At 35.7% G+C, this 21,465-nt stretch overlaps 1 protein-coding gene across 1 annotated transcript; it reads right to left on the minus strand.

The window, feature by feature from the left end:
* Positions 1–14,145: 14,145 nt before the first annotated feature.
* LOC129887428 (30S ribosomal protein S1, chloroplastic-like) lies at positions 14,146–18,869 on the minus strand. The gene is made up of 7 exons (XM_055962528.1): positions 18,508–18,869; positions 17,954–18,229; positions 17,729–17,809; positions 16,415–16,696; positions 16,221–16,331; positions 15,600–15,686; positions 14,146–14,473 (listed from the first exon to the last, which is right to left on the minus strand). Exons 1-7 carry the CDS (start codon positions 18,811–18,813, stop codon positions 14,369–14,371), a joined length of 1,248 nt encoding a protein of 415 aa, XP_055818503.1. The 5' UTR covers positions 18,814–18,869; the 3' UTR covers positions 14,146–14,368.
* Positions 18,870–21,465: the final 2,596 nt, after the last annotated feature.

Genomic DNA, 21,465 nt, shown 5'->3' on the forward strand with positions numbered 1-21,465 from the left:
ATCTCGAATCGAATCTCATCTAATGATTGATACTCGAGTAGTATCTGTAATGTAGTAGTGCACTCAAAGCCATATCCCATTCATCCAAACCAGTAATTAGGGAGGGCTCATAATTGGTGCACATTCCCCACTCGAGTGTACTTATACTTTAATGACTCATGTTTCGAGCTTCGTCATTATACTAACTTTATTCCAGTGGATACCACTAATCATTAGAGTGGAGTCACGTGTACACCATACTTCTTTATGCCTCCTGAGCTTGCATCTTTGTTGTGTGCTTTAAGGCTCATTTCTAATCCTGCTTAAAACCATATCAATTTCGTGGTAGTAGTGGCCTTGTCTTAATACTTTTTCATCATACTATACCTCCAGTTCGTAACTGTCTATGTCTCTTTTTGTTCGATACTTATACTTAATTAATCGCATCTATCTTGAGTGCCTCTATTAGAACTTCTGTATTATTCCTTCAACTCATTTCCATTTTTGGTTGGGCATAAGGAATTCCATATTACCCTTTATTTCCTTGCACTAGCCATCCTTTTCGTCATCATATAACCTTTATTCGAAATTTTCCTTATGGAACTTGATAAATCTTCCTTATTTGTTCCATAGCTTGCTTTTCCATTCCACACCTATCTTTACATTCCATTTACATGGACCACATCATACCTTCTAGTTAATTCCTTACTAAGTTTTGCTTATTCTAATAATGGTTTTTGTTATTTTCACCTGGTACCTTGTTCGCATTCAGACCCATAGTATAATACCGCTTGACTTTCTTCACGATTCTTACTATGGGTTACTTACCCTTCTTAGCTAGTCTTGTCCTTAATGTCTCACAAGCTATCTTATTAACACTTCATATCCGTCACAATTCTCTTCCCTTTGTACTCTTGTCTTACTCTTGTCTTAACCATACTGTTACTTCCTTCAACTATCACTTGTCATAGTTTATCCCTATGTATCAATTCAGGCAATGCCTTACTATCTCGTTTTATCCCGATCTATCATTCCTCTCTGAGTCATTTTCTTTGGATTATAGGTCCTTTCTAACTTATTCTACCATTCCAGTATCGTCCTCCTAGTTTCTATTGCCATTAACTCAGCAATTAACTTATTTCTCGAGGTCAGCCATACTTTTTTAGTCAAATCTCATCATTGTTGCGAGGACAACCTTTCAAGACATACTATAGCCCTGTATCTCATTCTCCTCTTATTTCTAGGAAAATTTGGGCAGAGTTTCCACTGTATTTCTTACTATCTCAACACTTGCACGCAGAAAATACCAACAATGCCTCATAGGGCACACATATATAGTCATATCGTCTCATATCGCAGCCGCACAGGGCGCCCATAATTAACAGTATGAAAATGAACTTACCTGTTATGTCCACTCGAGCTGCACCTGTTATACTTTCCTATTTACCTTTCCTTTCACTTTTCAATTGTATCTGTCAATCGCATTTCAATACCTTACCTGACATAGGGCTTTCATGCCTTTGCTTACCTGCGTGCTTCGTAACATCCAATATTGTTAGTTACTTTCTTCTATCGGCGTTGTCTTCCTGCTAAAATCGTAGGTTAGTATGAGGAATTTCATTTCCTATAGCTCGGCTCTATCGCACGATCTTAGATATGAAAGAAAGTAACATCCTAAATATCCTGTAGCCTCCTGTCTATAGATGTGGTGCACAACACATCGATAAACAAGACTCTACTAGATACGGTCTGTAGACATTCCAAGGACGAACTGCTCTGATACCACTTCTGTCACGACCCAACCCCGTAGGCCGCAACTGGGGTCCGACCTGGACCCTCTTATGCGTATTTATCAACTACACTTAAGTTGAACAGTGTGTGATGTGATACTATATACAAAAATCCCAATAGTTTAAAACTTTTTCATGTACATGTAGCCTCTTTCATTTGTTTCATATCATGAAAGGGCACGCGAGCCGACAAGGCTGCTATAACAAAAACATTCACAACATATCGAATAGGTAACATCGAAACTAACTCACAAACAACCCACATATACATATGTCTACAGACCTCTAAGAATAGTAACAACAATATATGGCGGGACAAGACCCCCGCCGTACCCCTGAATGTACAAATATATACATTAAGTGACCAGCATCAAAATTTAGGCTCCAGAACAGTGAAGCACTTCCGACTCAGCTGAGAGGAACTCCTATGCTGATGGATCTCCAAAATAAACATCTGTACCTGCGGGCATGAAACACAGCCCCCCGAGAAAAGGGGGTCAGTACGATATATGTACTGAGTATGTAAAGCATAACACATCGTAACTGAGATCATAACTGAAATAGGGATGCAGGGGACAAGTATAATAACTAAATGAATTACTGTACCTGCACCTTAGGACACGTAAATCATACACATCATCATATGCTGTGCCCGGCCCTCTAGTGAACTCGGTGTTATAATCACTTCTTCATAATCACATATCATCATATCATAATGCATTTCATTTCATCATATCATCGTATACGGTATCATACCATCGTATACGGTATCATCTTATCATGTATATCATCGTATTATACCCGGTTCACTGTGGGGCTCAGGGTCACAATGTATTGCTTTAATCTCATATGCATGCCTACATAAAGTATCCGGCCCTTTAGTGAGGGACTCGGTGAATGGAGTGGTGTACGTCTATAGCGTACCATCATAATATACATATGTACTCGGCCCTCTAAGGAGGGACTCGGTGTTCCTTCCTTATTTCACCACATATACAATCATATTACAGCCGGCCTGGGACTCGGTGAATAATCGTATCGTCATAACATATAACATATATCATACCTCACGTACGGCATCGTCTCCTCGTGCGTGGAACTATACACATCCGGCCTGGGACGCGGTGAAAGAAGTAGTTACACTGTGCACGATAACATATCCCGGCCCATCGTGGGACTCGAGGAAGGATGGGTTACAGTATGTACGAGTAGAGTAGTGAGAAACCATATGCAACTAAGTCATTATCTAAGACTCGATGAAACAGTCAAGTGAACCGTCACCTGAAGACTGGGGGAGTAATTATCCGAGGTATCCCTTTAGATGTCATTAGGGCTTATATCAGTTGGGGCCTCAAGAATCACATACATGCATCCAGACAATGCCATATAGCTTATGCAATCAGAAACATGGTTTATGCAATCAAAGACACGATTATGCAATCAGAGACGCAGTTATGCAATCAGAGACATAGTTATCTAGTCAAAGACTCAACTTATGCAATCAGATGCATTTACCATTTTAGAGCCTTTAAAAAGAGAGGAGCTGGTACTTCCACTTACTATTCGTTATATAGAAGGCTCGAGAATAATAGTTTGACTACTTTCAGACGCTTAATGTTCAGGAGTGACTACAAGTCACGAGTTACAATCAGAGCTCATAAATGGAATTACCTCTAAACCTATATCATATACCATTTCACTTAAAGTTGAGCCATTCCAAAGGAAAGAAGAAATAGGCTTTACATGTACTAGTTTTCATCACATAGAAGACTAATAGGCAATGACTCAGCTATTGCAGAAATTCTAATATCACGAAGTAAACAAGAGTCTCGACTCATACTTAGGGCTTTACGAATGGATTGAATCCCGAATATCATATACATATCATTTATAACTTATATCTAAGACATGCCAAAAGAAAAGAAGAATAGCTCTACATATTTATTCCAAAAACACGCCAAAGGAAAGCTTCACATACCTTGTGTGGACTTCTCTTAATCACGTCCACCTCGTTGTCCTCGAAACCTATTTAACATGCAAGTAATGTAAGTATTAGCAACCTTGGACTTTTCAGCAACTTAGACTACCCACGAGTATTCATAACATTCATCCCTTCGCTCGCCCTCTCGACTAGTTCCTTAACTAGTTAGGATGTTAACGAAAATCGGGCAGCACCTCCCCTATAATGTGCCCTATCCGAATTCCCAACCATGTCCTTAGAACCTGAAGCCAACCAACAATGCAACCAGCAGCCCATACATATACATTTTATAACCAAAATTATACAATATAAGCCCCCAACAATTCACTCAAAACTAAGATACCAAAACTAGAGTTTTTAATCTTTCTTTCGCGAATTCTTTAATTGCAAATCCTGTGGCTGCAACCAGAAGCTCCCACACCTCATTTAGATAACTTTTAGACCCTGCAACACGCCACAACACAACCAGCAGCAGCCCCTACGCGTACAACACTTTATTTCGACAACAACTTAACTATAGCGATTCTAAATTCGTTTATTTCGGACGCCGAACTTTTCAAACCTTTTACCCAACTTCCAGCAGGTACTAAGGTGTATAATACACCATAATGTAACATTATAAACTTCAAATTAGAGGGTAAGAACTTACCTTTCCCGAAATTGGCTAGAACTCGCCAAAATCGCGCCTCGGAAATATTTTCAGCATGCTGTAATGTCGTGGCAGCTTGCTGTCCGTTTTTTTGCTGCACCAAATCCTAATTTTATACTACTAATACTTCCATATCATCGTAGTATACGCTATATAATTAATTTACGGAACGAAATCGGGACTTACCTTATTTTTCTCCCAAACCGTCGCAAGTTTCTCTCCTTAAGCTTTAGGGTTCTTTGTTCACGTTGCTGCTGGAAATTTTTAATGAACAAGCTGAAGATTTTTGGATACATATCAACTAATATAGGTGGTCCCAAGGGGTGACACGTGTCAGCCCCTAAGAGGGACACGTGTCCAGCCCCTATTGGGCCACCGTGTCCATGCAAGAAGGGTGGGGCTGCCACGTGGCAGTGGGGCCCACCTCCCCCAAGCAGCTGCATCACCTACTTGACCCTAAGTAGGTGCATCACCTGCTTGCTTGAGGTGCTGCCACGTGTCGCTCCTCCATTGGCTGCCACGCGTCATCTTTTTTCCTTTCTCGCGGGTTCGTAATCTCGTCTTACTTTAAGAGCTCATGTAATCCGCACTACATAAGCTTGGTATATCCTTAAGCAACTTAAGTGTATAAGACTCTTAACTTAGTGTCTTACGTAGGTAAATCGAGTCCTACGACTCATTTCTTAGCCTCCAACTCTTTCCGAATTCTTATGACTCTATCTCCGACCTCCCTTCTCGCGAGGTATCACAATCTTCTTTTCTTAGAGTTGTTTGATAGTGTCGTAGCTTATCCGGCTCACATGATAGTGTCTAAGGAACTTAAGAAGAAGTTCTGAGCTCAAGAGTGCGGGGTGTAACAGTTACAAGTCTGCCTCGTTCGCGATGGAAGTTTGATTCCATTTGGGCAAATATCAATAGGATGATGAAATCAGCCCATTTCTGACCAGTCAGGACACATTTTTCTAAAAATTATAAAGGGATATATATTAGAGAGATTGTGAGATTGTATGGTGTCCCTATGTCGATTATTTCAGGTAGAGGAGAATAATTTACAGCACACTTTTGGAAATCCTTCCAAAATGGTTTGGGGATGGAGGTAAACATTAGTACAATATTTCATTCTCAGACTAAGTTCCAAGCTGAGTGTATGATCCAGACGCTCGAGGATATATTACGAGCATGTATTCTAGATTTCAAAGGAAATTGGGATGATCACTTGCCACTTATCGAGTTTGCTAGATCCCCTTTTGGTTGTTTTGAGTTGGAGAATCAGGATTATTTGGACAAGACTTATTGCAGTAACCCATGGAATAATTCAAGTTAATTATAGGACTGTTGTTGATAACTCAGAGCTGTTAGAAATTATATACGAATGTTAGAGGCGAGACAAAAATCTGATATTGATGGTTCGGTCATTCTGAATGCTTCACCTATGAAGGGTGTTATGAGGTTTGGAATAAAGGGTCAAGTTGAGCCCTAGGTACATTGGGCTTGACCACATCTTCAATGGATAGTCCGAGTTGCCTATGATCTAAAGTTACATCCAGAGTTAGAAGCAGTACACATTATTATTCATGTTTCTATGTTATAAAAGTATATTAGAGATCCAACACATATAGCTCCAATAAAACATGTTCAGATATTAGAGGAGCTATCTTCTGAAGAAGTCCATGTTGCCATAGTAGATTGCCAAATAAGAAGATTGAGAAATAAGGATATAGTTTCTGTGAAAGTGTTGTGGTGAGGACAAAACATTGAGGAGTTGACATGGGAAGCGGAAGAGGACATGAAACCCAAATATGAGTTCTTATATTGTTTTTGATGTTGCAATAAATATTATTATCATTCTGAAATGAATGTCCCTAAGTGAGGAAGGATGTAACACCCCGCCCATTTAAACGTTGTAACTAACTTGTACTGTTGGAATAAGACTAAGACTTATTAACATATTAGGAAGGATATTTTATGAGTTATTGTAATTGTACAAATTTCATATGTTATGTGTGGAAGTCAAGGAAGTTGCGAAATAAAAGTCGGCAAAGGGTATGTAAATGCTATTAAGGTATTCTCTAAAATTTTAGGTCAAATGTCTCAGCATTTTTCTCCTAATATATGAGGAGTTATAATGTCCATCGCCTATCAAATCGAAGTTCTACAAGTCAAGTTTCCAACGAACTAAGCCTTAGTGAGATATGCGTGCTTTCATGAGACTGCGTAAGTAGGCACCTTTAGGTAGGTCCCCCTATCTCAAAGTCGGTTTCTCCTTATATACACTTTTCTCCTTCATTTTTCTTCATTATAAACATACCAAAACACAGTAAAATGATAAAACAACCTTCCAAATACTCCTTGGAAGCTTAGATTCTCAACTTAGAAGTTTAACGAAAGTTACTCTACCTTGCGAGCTCATCATTGTGGTATAGTTTTCTTGTTGATTTAAGCTTTGTTTGTTGTTATTGCAAAGACAAATTTTCAAGATTCATATTTCAAATATTTTTGTTAAGGTAACCTTCTTTTACAATCCTCCTTCATAATTCCATATTCGAGTATAGTTTCTATTGATTTTTGAGCGACGTGGTGGTGTTTTTTATATTATGTCTTTGGCAACCCTTTTGTCTTAGATATTTAGGATATTATTGTTGTGTATTGATGGTTTTAAGGTGATGGAGGTAATGGGGTATTTGGTGTGATTATTATTCAGGTCGTATTAGATGGTTGTTATGTTGAACGGAGTAAAGAATGCCTAGTTAAGTTGCCTCGAGAGCTTGTCACTCTTTCGAGATATTATTGGAATGTCTTCAATGGATTTAGCAGCTGATTATTGATTTTATTAGATTTATTTTATGCCTTGGACTTTGTTGGTCACGAGTAAGGCATTAGCGCCTTATCGATTAGTTATGGCTTATTTTGCAGCCATGTTGATTTTTGCATCGTAGCACTATTTTTGGTTGGCCAAGCTTCATAAAGACATCTTTTGCGTTTTGGTTGGAAGGTATGTTAAGGCTTTTATTTCTATTCGGGCATGTTCCTAATCTCCTAAGCTTGTTATGGTCCGTATATTATCATTGTTTGACATGTAGCCTTGTCCTATTGAGTTGGCTACCACCATATAATATAATGTCTATCACTGACACTTTACTCCTTGCCTAGTGGACTAGAAGAGCATGTTATAATTGTGTTTTGATCAATTATGATTACTTGTTATTATTGTAATGTTTTATCGTCTACCTGTCGCCTATGAGCTTGTTTTAGCCTCAGCAAACACTGACATTGCATGGTTCTTGAGCGTACAGACTGATTATTATACCAATCCTAGAGGCCGGGTAGATCAAGCCTACGAGCTGGGTAGAATGAACCTTTGGGTGGGCTGGACGAGCCTTTGGTCTGGGTATGCCAAGCTTTTGGTCTGGGTAGATCGAGCCTTTGGGTCGGGTAGAACGAGCCTAAGGAGTAGCATATATGTATTGTACCATGGAGCTTCAGAGTTGTATTGATTCATGACATATGTACATTCAGACAGTTCAGAATAGATTATCATTGGAATCCAAGTAAGGTGGTTAATATGGGTATTTAGCAATTGTTTGTGCTCGTTAGGACTTATAGTGATGGTGTGCTATTTGTACCTACCGGTCTTATGGGGGCAGGTCAGGTTATTACTTGTTATGTGTTATATAGTCTTGTTATAAGGAGATAAGGTATTGTACTTGTGTTTCACCCCTGCCCTTTTTGTTCAGTATTTATATTTCAATTTTAGCTTTCTATTTGCCTTACATTCTCAGTACATTATTCAGTACTGATGCCCCCTGTCTGGGGGTACTGCATTCATGCTTGCAGGCTTTGAATGACGGTCAAACAGACCTGCCGAGTAGCATAGCTGAGCTATAGTGGATTGGTTGTCTCCTTTCCTTACAGGGGTCGCTAGAGTCTTAGAGGTTTGCCTTTTTGGTATTTATAGATTTTGGGTAGGTTGGAGCCCTGTCCCACCAAGTATTATACTCATAGAGGCTTGTAGACTAGTCACTTGGGTTGTATAGCTGTGATAATGGCCAGTTTGACCTTTTATGTTTATTAGCTTTATCTTGTCTTCCAATTGGGATTTGTTGTTGTATTGGTAGAAGTTAGCAGCTCAATGGACCAGTTTACACTGTATATTCATGTTTTTAGTTATTATATAAAGATCATGGTGGCCTTGACAGCCCGCATAGCGTTTATGCTTTTTTAGATATCATGGCAGCCTTAACGGCCCAATCAGGACTTATGTGCTACCTGCTTATTGCTTTATATGAATTAGTAGTAGTTATTGTTTTCTTTATATAGTTGTTGACAGGGGCCTTGACGGCCGAGGGCTTATTTTTAAGCTGAGATATACTTGTTTATTTTCGTGACTGTGTGTTGCTGCCATGCGCCAGTAGCAAGTGGTTTAGTAAGGTCGACTTTTGCCTAAGTTTTGGCATTAGTTTTTCAGTTGCGTCCCTTGAGTTTGGGGCGTGACACAAGACTTCCTATTTAGCTGAGGATTATGCTAGGATTTACATTGGAGAGTTGATTAAGTTTCATGGTGTTCCATTGTCCATCATTTTAGGTTGAGGTAGTCAATTTACTTCTCAATTTTGGAGATCATACCAAAAGAGTCTTGATATTCAAGTCAAGCATAGTACCACTTTTCACCCTCAGATCGATGGTCAGGACTAGCGGACTATTCATACTTTGGAGGATATATTGAGAGATTGTGTGGTCAAAGGAAATTGGGATGACCATTTGTCATTAATTGAATTTGCCTACAATAAAAGTTATCATTCGATTATTCAAATGGCTCCATTTGAAGCTCTTAATGATAAGAGGTGTAGATCTCCTATTAGGTGGTTGGACATTGGCAAGGTTGCTTTGATAGAGTCGAGTTGGTTTGTGAAGCTATGAAAAAAATTGAGCTTATTAGAGAGAGGTTGAAGACTACCCAAAGTCGACAGAAATCCTATTCGGGTGTGAGGAGGAGAGAGCTTGAGTTTGAGGTTGATGATTGGGTTTACTTGAAAATCTTACCTATGAAGAGTGTGATGAGTTTTGGTAAGAAAGGGAAACTTGGTCCCCGTTATGTAGGCCCATATCAAATTTTGAGGTGTTTCAGCATGGTGGCTTATGTGTTGGATTTTCCTTCAGAGTTGGCATCAGTGCATCCATTATTTTATATTTGTTTATTGAAAAAGTGTATTGGTGATCCTACTTTCATTATGCTATTAGAGAGAGTTGGTATGAAGGATAGCCTATCTTATGAAGAGGTTTCAGTTGAGATTTTAGATCATCAAATTTGGAAGTTGAGAAATAAAAAAGTTGTTTTTGTTAAAGTTTTTTGGAGAAATCAATTAGTTTAGGGTGCTACATGGGAGGCTGAAGCTGTATGATGTCTCATTATCCTCATCTCTTTTCCGTCGCTTTTATTTGGCTCGAGGTACTAGTTCCTCATGTTCACTCTTTCAGATTCATGTGTCTTAGCTATTCTCATTTTTTCATATGCTTGCATGTTCATGAAATCGAATTTAAAGTCATGTTTTAGCTTGGGATTGAATACTCCTTGATTTTTATGCATTTTGATGTATTTTGCATTCATGTTGGGTTGTTAGTTCTCGTTCCTGATTCTACTCATGGTAGATTGAGTCCCATTCGAGTACTACTATTTCCATGCGAGAGATATGTAATACCCTAGATGTTGGAAAGACGAACAAAAGAAAATGTTGCAAATATTGAACTGGTGCAGGCTTCTATGAGCTGACCTATGGGCTGTAGGAAGACCTACGATCCATAGGAAGGCAGTCATAGGAAGCCTGGACACTTGAGAAAAATTGAAAATATTTCAAGAGTGATGAACGAGCCCACGAGAGGGCCATAGAAGGTTTGATAAGCCGTAGATAGGGCTAGTAGGTAACGTCCTGAGATTGGGAAAAAATTGATAAGTGTTAGGCCTTCTGACGAGAGAGATATACAGACCATACAAGGTCCTACAGTTCGTATATCAGTTTCATAGGAAGACTCTTGAGAAATGTCAATTTCCAATAGCTCAAGTTATGTTCCACGAGAGGTCCCATGGACTGTTGGAAGTTCTACAGGCCGTAGGATGGCCCGTTGAGTGAGCATCAGAGACTATATTTTTGGGAGTTTTTGGAGTTGTACAGGGTAAGAAGGTTGACGAACCGTAGGGTCTTTGACGATCCGTAGACAAGGATTATAGCATTTAAGTGTCAATTCCAGTAGCTCTGAAATTTGGACATTCTATGGGTGTTTTTGATGACTCATAGATGACCTTACGGACCATACATCCTGTCAGTAGGGTCCACTTGGAAAATTTAATCGAGGATTATTTTGGACTTTCTCCTTTTGTTTGATACCTAAACTACATTGTTTCGGATTATTTTCTCGTACCTATAACTACCCAAATCCTTTAAACTCTCCACATTCCCTCTCATTCTCCTAAAATCCTCTAAGGCACTCAAGGTCTTCTCTCAAGGGTTTTTTTCTCCATCAAGCTAGGGTTAAAGTTCAATCTCCATTGCTTTTTGGACTTTGATTATCAAGATATGTGGGAATTCACCTATGGATTCCTTTCATTCATTGGGTCCCAAAAAATCTCAATCCTTTAAGTTCTATTTCACCCAATTCAATCAGGGTTTATGTCAAATCTTCATGGGTCCTTTTTATTATGATTCAATTGATGTTATTTTTACCTTATTATGCATAAATTTAATGAAATTCATGATTTATAATTTATTTCATATGGACCCATGCATTCTGCTTTAAATTTCACTTGTGAACTATGAACTATGATCATGAATTTGATAAAGAAGTTATGAATGTTTTTATGAAAATAATGAAGTATGTTTAAAGGATGCTTTTGAGTAATTTTCAATGATTTGTGAAAGGTTTTCTCATAATATGAAAGAAACCAGGATTTAGATGATGTAAAAGGTAAGTGTCTATATGAATTACTTTATGAATCGTGATTTGAAAGAAGCTACTTTTATACGATTTTATGATGTGGATTTATAAATGATTATTGCCTTTCCTAATATTATATTTTGATAATTGAATTTATCTATTGTGTTGGAATTTTACATAGCACCGAGAGGCTTTAAGGTGGAGGCTTAGTAAGGAAGTCTCTAGTCCCAAACTACATGCCTCCATAGGTTGTCTTAAGTGACTTTGCAAGTGGATACACAACATTGATGAAATTATACGGAGTCTATCTTGGTAAGTAGCCTCTCCTTTTGGTGTAGGAGTTACACCGGATTCCATGTTATAGCTCACATGGTCTTAATATCGGTTAATGTGAATATCCCATAAAATGAACTATGTTTTCCTTAAAGATTTTCACTATGTATTTTAGTAATGCATTGACCTTGTCTCATGATTTATGATTTACTTTCAAGCTCTTAAAGTATTCTTGGTCATGCATTTCATGTTTATGCCAGTATGATCTCTTATTTACATTATGCATATTTCTCACATACTTAGTACATTCCATTTACTAATGCATATTTGTGTCTATATTGTCTCATAATATAGGGTTTGATTCTTCTCATCACCCTCGTGGCTAGTATAGGTTGTCGTTAACACTACACTACTTGGTGAGTCCTCATATTTCGATGGCGCAACCATGATAATTTCTTATATCTTTCTTTTCATGACTTTTGACTTAGATTGTTGGGTGAGCTAGGGCTTGTCCTATGCCCCCGTCTATGGAAGTAGAGGCTATGTTAGACTAGTATGGTTATTTCCGCTTTGCAAGTTCTATTCTCAGATTTTTTTATTTGAGTTGCTATGACAAGATTGTTTTAAGACTTATCTTTCGCATTTCTCTTACTTGATTCTTATGTTATCTTAAGACATGTTATGTCATGCTAAGAGACTTGTTTAAGATATCTCGTGGTCCTAGTCGTCGTGTTACATCTAGGATCTAGCTTGAATCGTGACATTGATATTATTGTAAATTTCAGTTGTAAAGCTTCGTTATTTTTATTATACATACATGCTTTACTTTCAATTGAGTTACTCTTCAATTTTCTTTCAGCGTGCATATTCAGTTAGTATTGTTTCATTCAGCCATTTTTACATATCATGCATTCCATGTAATGAAGTCATTTAGTGTTGCATCTTTTTAATGATGCAGATACAAGTGTTCAGAATCGACAACATGCTCTTCATTGAGATCTTCTCTCTATTAGCTTTTGGTGAGACCTCCTTGCTTTCGAAGGGCTCCGTTTTATTTATGTCTTTCAGTTTTAGTTGACATTTAGTTAGTATTAAGGTGTAGTCGTGGGTCTTGTCACGGCACCTATCTTAGTTTAGTAGAGGCTTTATGGACAAGTTAGTGAGTCAGTTCAGTCTTAATATTTAGAGATTTTAACTATTATTATAATCTATTTCCACTTATTTTCAGATCTCTGCTTGAGTATGATTAATTGATTTAAAAGTGTATCTCTTTAAGTTTCCACATATATGTTTAGTCTTCCATTCATTAGTCAGCTAGACCAAGAATTCATTCAGGACCAGTAATGATTTTGGGGCTGGCCACGCCCAGGATGTAGGCTCGGGACATGACGATATTAACACAAAAATCACACCATCGTAAATTCTAACTTTCAGACGAATAACTTTTTTTTTATTGTTATTTTATATATAAATCCAATAAATAAAACTCAATTAAAAAATCTAATCCACTCGAAATCCAAAATTGATATAAAGAAATTAAATATCCCTTGTGTAATACTGGCACCACAGTACTTGTATTTGTGAGCCAAACACTTAAATTGAAAAACAAAATCAATGTACACAAAATAAAAATTGTATAACCAATTTATTTAAAAGATAATTCTAGATAAGATAAGCTCCACTTTAATATATTCATGTTTAGTCATGATCGATTTATGACAGGAAAGCAAATCCTATATAGAGCGACACTAAATTTGGTTTATTTATTAAGTTGCTATTACTAATCTGTTCATAACATTTTAATTGTAAATGTCGTAGTCACCCGGTTAAGAATTAACATGATGTCCATTATTTCCATACCCTGTTTAATTTAGTGATGGTATAAAAGCAAGAATACTAATTTTGATTGGTTTGGATATTTAGAAGAATTACCACGTATTGTTTCAAATCAAACATGTTCAAATAGCAGGAAAAAAAATGAAAGAATACGGTATCAGCAGCACAAGGGATCTCCAATTTTTTCATATGGATTCTGGATTTTGAGCAAGTCAGTTGATCTTTTTAATTGAGTTTTATTTATTAGACTAAAAAAGAGTCGAAAAGAATTATTCATCGAAATGTTAAGATTTTCCGGTGGTGTGATTTTGTGTTAATATACTCAAAATTAAGTGATTTTTATATTAAAAAGGATAGTGAAGTGAATTTCATGGGGAAAAAAAGTGAGTTATATGGTCATCTATGAAATTTACCTAAAAATAAAACTAAACACGGTTAGACTTTATTTTCTGAATGGAACTTTATTTGTCTAAAAACATCTCTTTTTTTGCAAAACAAAATAAAATCGAAGAGCCTCTTAATAGCACTCAACGAAGTGGTTAAATCTGTTTTATAATTTTTTTTAAAAAATAGTTTACTGATCTGGGGTCAACTGCTTACGTTCAAACCTTTATTAAGAGCAAATATATGAGCCCTAAATCTAATATTATCTTGAGTCTACTCTTCTGCATACATTTTACTCTATTTCGTTTTGAGTATTAGACGATTCATGATATCGGAAGCTTCTTAATAAGAACCAAGTATGCTTCAACCGTTACTGTTGTTAGTGATGATTCATACAGCAAAATACAGCAAGCCAAATTGTTGAGGATCATGGTAAAATACAATATAATGACTGCAGGGTGCAATTCATAGTTCCTAAAGCTACAAACAATATTTATTTATACAACTTGTGCAACAAATGGGTCAAAAAGAAGGGGTTTGATTTAGAATTCATAATTCTTCAGCTGGCGGAATCTCACTTAAGTCCAGTCCATCCTCAGGTAGTTCAGAAGTCAGCGGGCCTAAAATCCCATCAGAGTTGAGGGTCAATCCACTCTGAGAAGTTCCAAAAGAAAGGAGTTACAGAAGTCAATACTCTCAATCACATAGCAATTATTTCAAGACAGAGAATATGAAGATATATTTAACTTTCATTTGAAGCACATCAGAATACAAGTTAATTTATATGATACTTTTGTGTTTAGAAATGTTCTATAACATTTGACTTTGTTTCACCAGTACTATTTTCAAGGATAGAGGTGATACTACTGAAATTTGTAAGGAGAAACTACCAATCAGCAATCTCTATATTAAACCACATTTGGTTAGCGGAACAAAGCTAACACTAAAACCTAAGTAAGAAGTTGAACTTGAGTATTTGTGTTCCTTCTTTTCCTTGTTCTACTGTCCTCACTTCCTTCTCTCTTGTCACCCAATTCTCATCTCCTGATGTGGAAAGAAAGGAAGAGAGAGAATTCAGTAGCTTCGTTAACTTCTGCCTTCCAGTTGCTGTCTTCACATCTTCTTTCACTCTCAGGCTAGTAAGGTACTCAACTTTGCTGCTTCTTTTCTCTTTCCTTCTCTTACTTTGTCTTCATCCTCTTCTCCTTTCTCCGTATTTTTTAAAGCATGTTTTCCACTAATCTCTATATCCTCTGGCCAATGAGACAAGACACCACCTTCTTCACCATATCCTATTCTTTCTACTTCCACAGCTTATATTTATTCATGTAAACACAGAGAGAACTTAATTGGCAGAGTTCTATTTCAACATAGCTCCAACAGTTGATGTATCATGTAAAGTCACTTATGTCTTTGGCTATTGGAATTCAAATACTTTGTGTGTTACAAAAACTCTTGTATTGGATTTCGCCAAGCAAGTAATAATCCAGGAAAAGGAAGACACGTCCAAAGAAGAGGCTGTAGTAACCATGATATAGATTTGGTGTAGCCAACATGTGTCCTGTTCTATGCCCGCCCATTTTACCCCACTTCAGGTGGTGATGATAGTCGGATTGCTTGGTCTGCCCTAAAAATGTCCTGTTCTGACCTCTCCATGATATACAGAATAATGACATGCTTCATGTACGATTAAAAGGAGAAGAAGCTTTTCAAATCATAATATTTTCAATTTTTGCAATGCCTGAAAATGGAGCAATTATCACATTAGGAATTAAAATACCTCAGGCTGGAACCTCAGCATATCTGCACGGGCCATGGCTTCAGCTTGGGCAATTCTCTGCCTAAATGTCTGGGCCATCTCTTCAGCCTATAAAAACCAAATTGCAAGTTTTAATTCACAACTAAAAGATTAACTTTATAGAATATTGCAACAAACTTTTATTTGGAAAGACCATCCCAAATAACCCTGTAAATAAGAAGAAGAAGAAGAAGAAGAAGAAGAAGAAGAAAATGGATGGAGCGAGAAGCCACAGTATTAAATTAACCCTGCACTTTTGACAAAAAGGAAATACCCTATACTTCCTAAAGCATTTTCGGAACCAGTCTGGAATTTTGACAAAAGTTCAAACTGAATCATTTTGATCGAGTGGAATGAGATGATTTAAGAATTGGCATTTCGAAAGATAAATTATTTCCATTCAGAACGATAAATTGAAACAGAAAAAGAGACAAGAAACAAGGAAATACTGAAGAATATCCAGTTGCATAATCATAGTAGAAAAAGAAACTACTTTGGCATCATGAGAACTGAACTCAAGCAAACATTAAACATTGGCATAATGTACAAATTGGTGATGTAGTTATAAATACAGACAAATAAATAACACTTGGAAATTCTTACCTTCTCAAAGACAAGCTTTGGGTTGCGTATCATGTCACCAGGTGTAGGCTCTAGCTTCTTCGTAGAAAGGCTCACTCGACCTCTCTCACGGTCATGGCTCAATATCATGACCTACAATGAGATTGAGCAGATAATTGCAGATTTTCTTCAAATGTGGAAAGCATTTTCATAGCTTAAGAGATTTCTATACACACCTTGAGTGTGTCACCAGGCTGGAGGACTGTTGCAATATCTGAAACACGATCATGACTAATCTGGCTCACATGAAGGAGGCCATTGATCCCACCAATGTCAATGAAGGCACCATATGGTTTCAAGCTCTGAACAGTTCCGAGAACAACTGAGCCTATTCCCAATTGTGCCTGACTATCAGCCATGGCCTTACGATTGCTGAGAACAAGTCTGGATTGCTCTTCATCAACCTCAACAAACTTCAGAGGAAGCTCCTTTTCCAATAGCTCCTCTGCAGTTGATTTCTGAAACATCAAAAAATTGTTTTTTGGATATGGCACACTGAGAGAGATCTTGAGATGAGTTTCAAATAATCATAGTAATTTTTTGTTGGAAACACTGAAAGGCGAAGTCCAACCCACCAAATTATAAAATATAGTTTGATTTTGAATCAAGAAGTAAATTCGTAAGTGAAAAAGCCGACTCGATAATGGATAGCAAAATAGAGCCTATGGTATATACAACTATATTCTATTGTGTCTTATTTTAAAAAATTACTGATACATCCTCAAGGGTCGGTGGCGCAAGGTTCAAAACTCGGTGGGTGATGGGCTTGCTCCTCTACCCTTCTCTACTTAAATACTAGAGTTTTGATGGGGTTAGCACTTAGAAGGCCTATATTCTATTGCCTTTTGACTTACAAATCACCAAGATATCCCTCATATTAGTACTGTTGCAAAACCATTTTGGATTTTCATGGTTCTCCTTGTAGGAATCATTTATAATAGGCACTAAGGCATAGATACAATATCCCCTGTTTTCCACCTGCCTTTTCATTCTTAACATGTTTCTCTTAGGCCTCATAATGCTACTTCAGTTGATCTTTTAATATAGAATTTAGGTACTTGTTATAGCTACTTTTTTTATTGTTATATATTAGTATAATTAATTGTTTGTTGGACGCAATTTACATTTCTTTTAACTTCAACTCATTGATCCAGCACTCTTTAGGGCACGTCTTATATCATTGCAGAAAAGAAATATATCTTTCTGCCACATGAAAGCTGTCTCACTTTTAGCCAAAAACCAAAAACATTTGTACTTTAACTGTTGTACAGGGATAGAGGAATCGTGTGGAATATTCCAGAGGTTTGTACAATTCTTACAAAATGAACTACTCTTAATTGAGTTTCAATCAGCAAAACAAGTAGTTTTATTTCCTCTCATTTCTGTTTTACAATATGAACATGTTTGGTCTGGATGACAGAAGATGTACAAGCTAACATTAACATCTTCACAGAATAGGTTATACTTTATGTGATGAATATACAACTAACCGTTGATATCTGGGAGAATGGAACGAAACCACGAAGGCCCTCCACCAGAGCGACCACTCCACCTTTATTTGCACCAACCACCTGCCAAACCATCCACATAAATAGAAGTGAATGTCCTGCTAACGCAGTTTGCTATTCAGAGATTAGAGCAAAAGGGTATGTCTAATAAATAAATAAATAAGATCCAAAATCATGGTATGAAGAGCTGTACCATCAAACACATACCTTGCCTTTGATGACAACGTCTTCAGCTTGTAGCTGCCTGCATCTCTCCCATGCAAGGTCATACTGAATTGATCGCAAACTCAAAACCAAACTATCATCAGCTTCATTTTCACCAACTACCACAAACTCCTCACGCAAGCCAGGAAATATTCCGGCTTCCTCTACATGTTTGATGCTGTGAAGTGAAGCCTCTCGTACAGGCAAGTATGCAGATGATTTTGCTGTGATGTCAACAAGAGCTCCATTTGCATCTACAGAAAAAACCGTTCCTTTGACCTAAACAGACAAAATGTGCAAAAATTCAAACTTTTGGTTCGTTATTGACAATCACAATAGTAACTTATACTTACCATTTTTTACTATCCAAGCTAAGCTAAAAAACCAATGATAAACAGTAGCAGCATACGATTTTCTATCTAACAAATTTCAATTGTATACTTCAATCATTGTGTTTAACATTATACAATTTGAGGAAAATAACAGCACGCAACAGTCTTCCAAATTAGTTCAGAAAAAAAGAAAGAGAAAAGGAATTTTGATATGGCATAGCTAACCTTGGTACCAACTTCTGAGTCAAAATCATATTTTTCAAGGGCAGAATGAAAATCATCAACAGTAAAGGCAACACCTTCCATAGGTGTAGTGCGGCATCGCTCATAGGCATCCTCAAACATCTCCTTAAGTTTTAGTCTTTCTCTCGTTTGTGCATTTGCGACCACTGCTGCAGCTTGTACTACAATTCTTGGCTTCTGTCTCTGTTGCTTACTCTGATGATGATGATGATTAATGGGATTCACAAGCCTTGTTGATGAAATTGGTGGGCACTTCAACCCAACGAATTGCTGTGTCAAACAAGCCATTTATCTCTGTAATGGGTGCTCTCAGATAGATGAATACTTCGTTACATGCCATGTCTTGTTTGGGTAGATAAGATAAAGGAAGAGGAACAGAAACAGAAACAGAAACAGAGGTCCCACTAAAATTTTTAGCTGGGCTTCATACTTGGGCTTATTAATACGTAGAAATGAGCCCGGATTGCCCCTTTTGGAGGGGTTAAGTTTATAAATGGTCCATATAGGCTTGTTTGTCTTTTATAAGAAAAGTCTTATAAATATGAATTTTACTCATTTAATGAGATTGTTTAGATAAAATTGTCTTCAAAATCTGATAAATAAATAAAAATTATATTTTGATAATTAAATGAAACTAAAAAAATATATTTCTTTTTTTTTTCCTTTTCTATCTTCCTTCTTTTTACTGTTTTTGTCAATTTTTTTAAACCTTTTTTTTTCTTTTCCTTCTTCCTTTTTCTATCTTTTCTTCTTACGGTTCTTTTTTGTCTTACGTTTTTCTTTCTTTTCTTTCTTTTTTGTTGTTTTTAATCTTTTCTTTGGTTATCTTTATTTATTTTTCTTTCTTTCTTTTCAATTAGTAAATTAAAAAAAGTATTTATTTTATATATTTTGTACTTTTAAAAAATTAAAATTTAGGTAAAAATAAGTTCATGCCCATAAAAGCGAACTAATTACAGATATATATCCCTTTACAAATATATCGCCTAATTAATTACAGAAAACGTCTCCTTTTCTTGTAGCTTTACTTATTTAGATCCTTTTTAATTATTTTGCTTTTTATTTCTCTATTTCTTCTTCTTTTTTCTTTTTATATTTCTTTGTTAATTTAAATTTTTTCAAATTATTTTATTCTTTAAGTTTTTACACTATAATCTGATTTATACTCAATATTTATTTTATATACTTCCTTTCTTTTTCTTTTTTTCTTTTTTCTCATTTATTTTTTATTCGTTTATTTTTTCTCTACTTTTTTTGTTGTTTCTTTTTTGTATTATTATTTTTTATGCATTTTTATTCATTTAGTTTTTTTAAAATTATTTAATTATTTACTTTCTTTTTACATCATAATCTAATTCAAACTCAATTTTTATTTTATATACTCCATTTCTTCTTTTTATTTTTTTCTCTTTTCTTATTTATTTCTTTATTCATTTATTTTCTCTATTTCTTTTTTTTCCTACTTGTATTTGTTCTCCTTTATTGGTTCTTTTTAATTTTTTTCCTTTTTTCTCTTTATTTTTAAAATTTTTTATTTTATGTTCCTTTCCTTTTCTTTTCTTTTTGTAATTATTTCTTTATTCTTTATTCTTCTTCTTCATTTTTCTTTTCTTTTTTTCTCAAATCATAACATTTTTTATTTTTTCAAAGCAATTTAATTTCATATTTTTGGTCATTCTATATTTTGTTTATTATTTTTTCTAATTTTGTGATACCATTGCAGTATTTCTATATACTAACATGGTATCATTGTGATTTACTTCAATCTAGAATGAAAGCACCACAATATATTTATATATTGTCATAGTATCATTGTTGTGTACTTTAATTCTTCAGTGATACCTCCATGTAATCATCATATATTGACATGATATCATTAAGGATTATTTTATATAATCAGTAATACTCCTCAAATCATGGATGATACCATCACAATATGTGAATATACTGTTGTGGTAGCACTAAGATTCTCTTCCTCCGTTCATTCACATTACTACTGAGTCATTAATGATACCAAAGTTGTATAAATGAAATCAATACATTATATATATAATAGCACGATATCATTGATAATGTGCTGTCCTTCAAGGGAGGAACTCATCATTTCTCAATGATACAATTACAACATATCATATACTGACATGCTATTATTAAAGATTATTTCATATAATCTATAACATTCTTCATATCATGTATGATACCATCACAATATATGAATATAATGTTGTGGTAGCACTAACGTTCCTTCATTCATTCATTCATTTACAAAACTACTCATTCATTATGATACCGTAACTATATATATCCATATATTGTTATGGTATCATTAAGGTTTTCTCTATTCATTCATGTACAACCAACTCATTCCTCAATGATACCAATACATTATATCATTGACCAATGAGTAGTCCTTAAAGGGATGAACTCATAATTTCTCAGTGATACTATCACAACATATCATATACCGACATGGTATTTTAAAGGATTATTTCATATAATCAGCAACACTCCTCAAATCATGTATGGTACCATCACAATAAATGAATGTACTATTGTGGCAGCACTAAGATTTCCTTCCTTCATTCATTTACAAAACTATTCATTCTTTAATGATACCATAACAATATATTCATATACTGCTATGATATCATTAAGGTTTTCTACAACTATTCATGTACAATCGATTCATTTTTTAATGATACCATGTAGAATTATACCATCATAATATATCATATACTGACATGGTATCATTAAAGACTGCTTTCATATATTCACATACTACTATGATATCATTAATTAAGGTTTCCTACAACCATTCATATACAACCAACTCATTTCTTAATGATATCTTCACAACATACCATCTACTGACATGGTACCATTAAGGATGGAAACAAAAGAATTGTATATCGAATACTGTAGGAAGAAAAGTGCAGCGGC

The sequence above is a fragment of the Solanum dulcamara genome, chromosome 4, assembly GCF_947179165.1.
Source record: "Solanum dulcamara chromosome 4, daSolDulc1.2, whole genome shotgun sequence".
In the NCBI taxonomy this organism is placed as follows: Eukaryota; Viridiplantae; Streptophyta; class Magnoliopsida; order Solanales; family Solanaceae; genus Solanum; species Solanum dulcamara.

What these genes read in the sequence shown, in the direction of transcription:
- LOC129887428 (XM_055962528.1), bottom strand. Translation starts at nt 18,813, where the DNA reads ATGGCTTGTTTGACACAGCAATTCGTTGGGTTGAAGTGCCCACCAATT. An exon ending in AGCCTGGTGACACACTCAAG is followed by an intron (nt 16,332 to 16,414) that starts GTGTGTATAGAA and finishes ATCTCATTGTAG; the next exon opens with GTCATGATATTGAGCCATGA. An exon ending in CAAAGCTTGTCTTTGAGAAG is followed by an intron (nt 15,687 to 16,220) that starts GTAAGAATTTCC and finishes TGGTTTTTATAG; the next exon opens with GCTGAAGAGATGGCCCAGAC.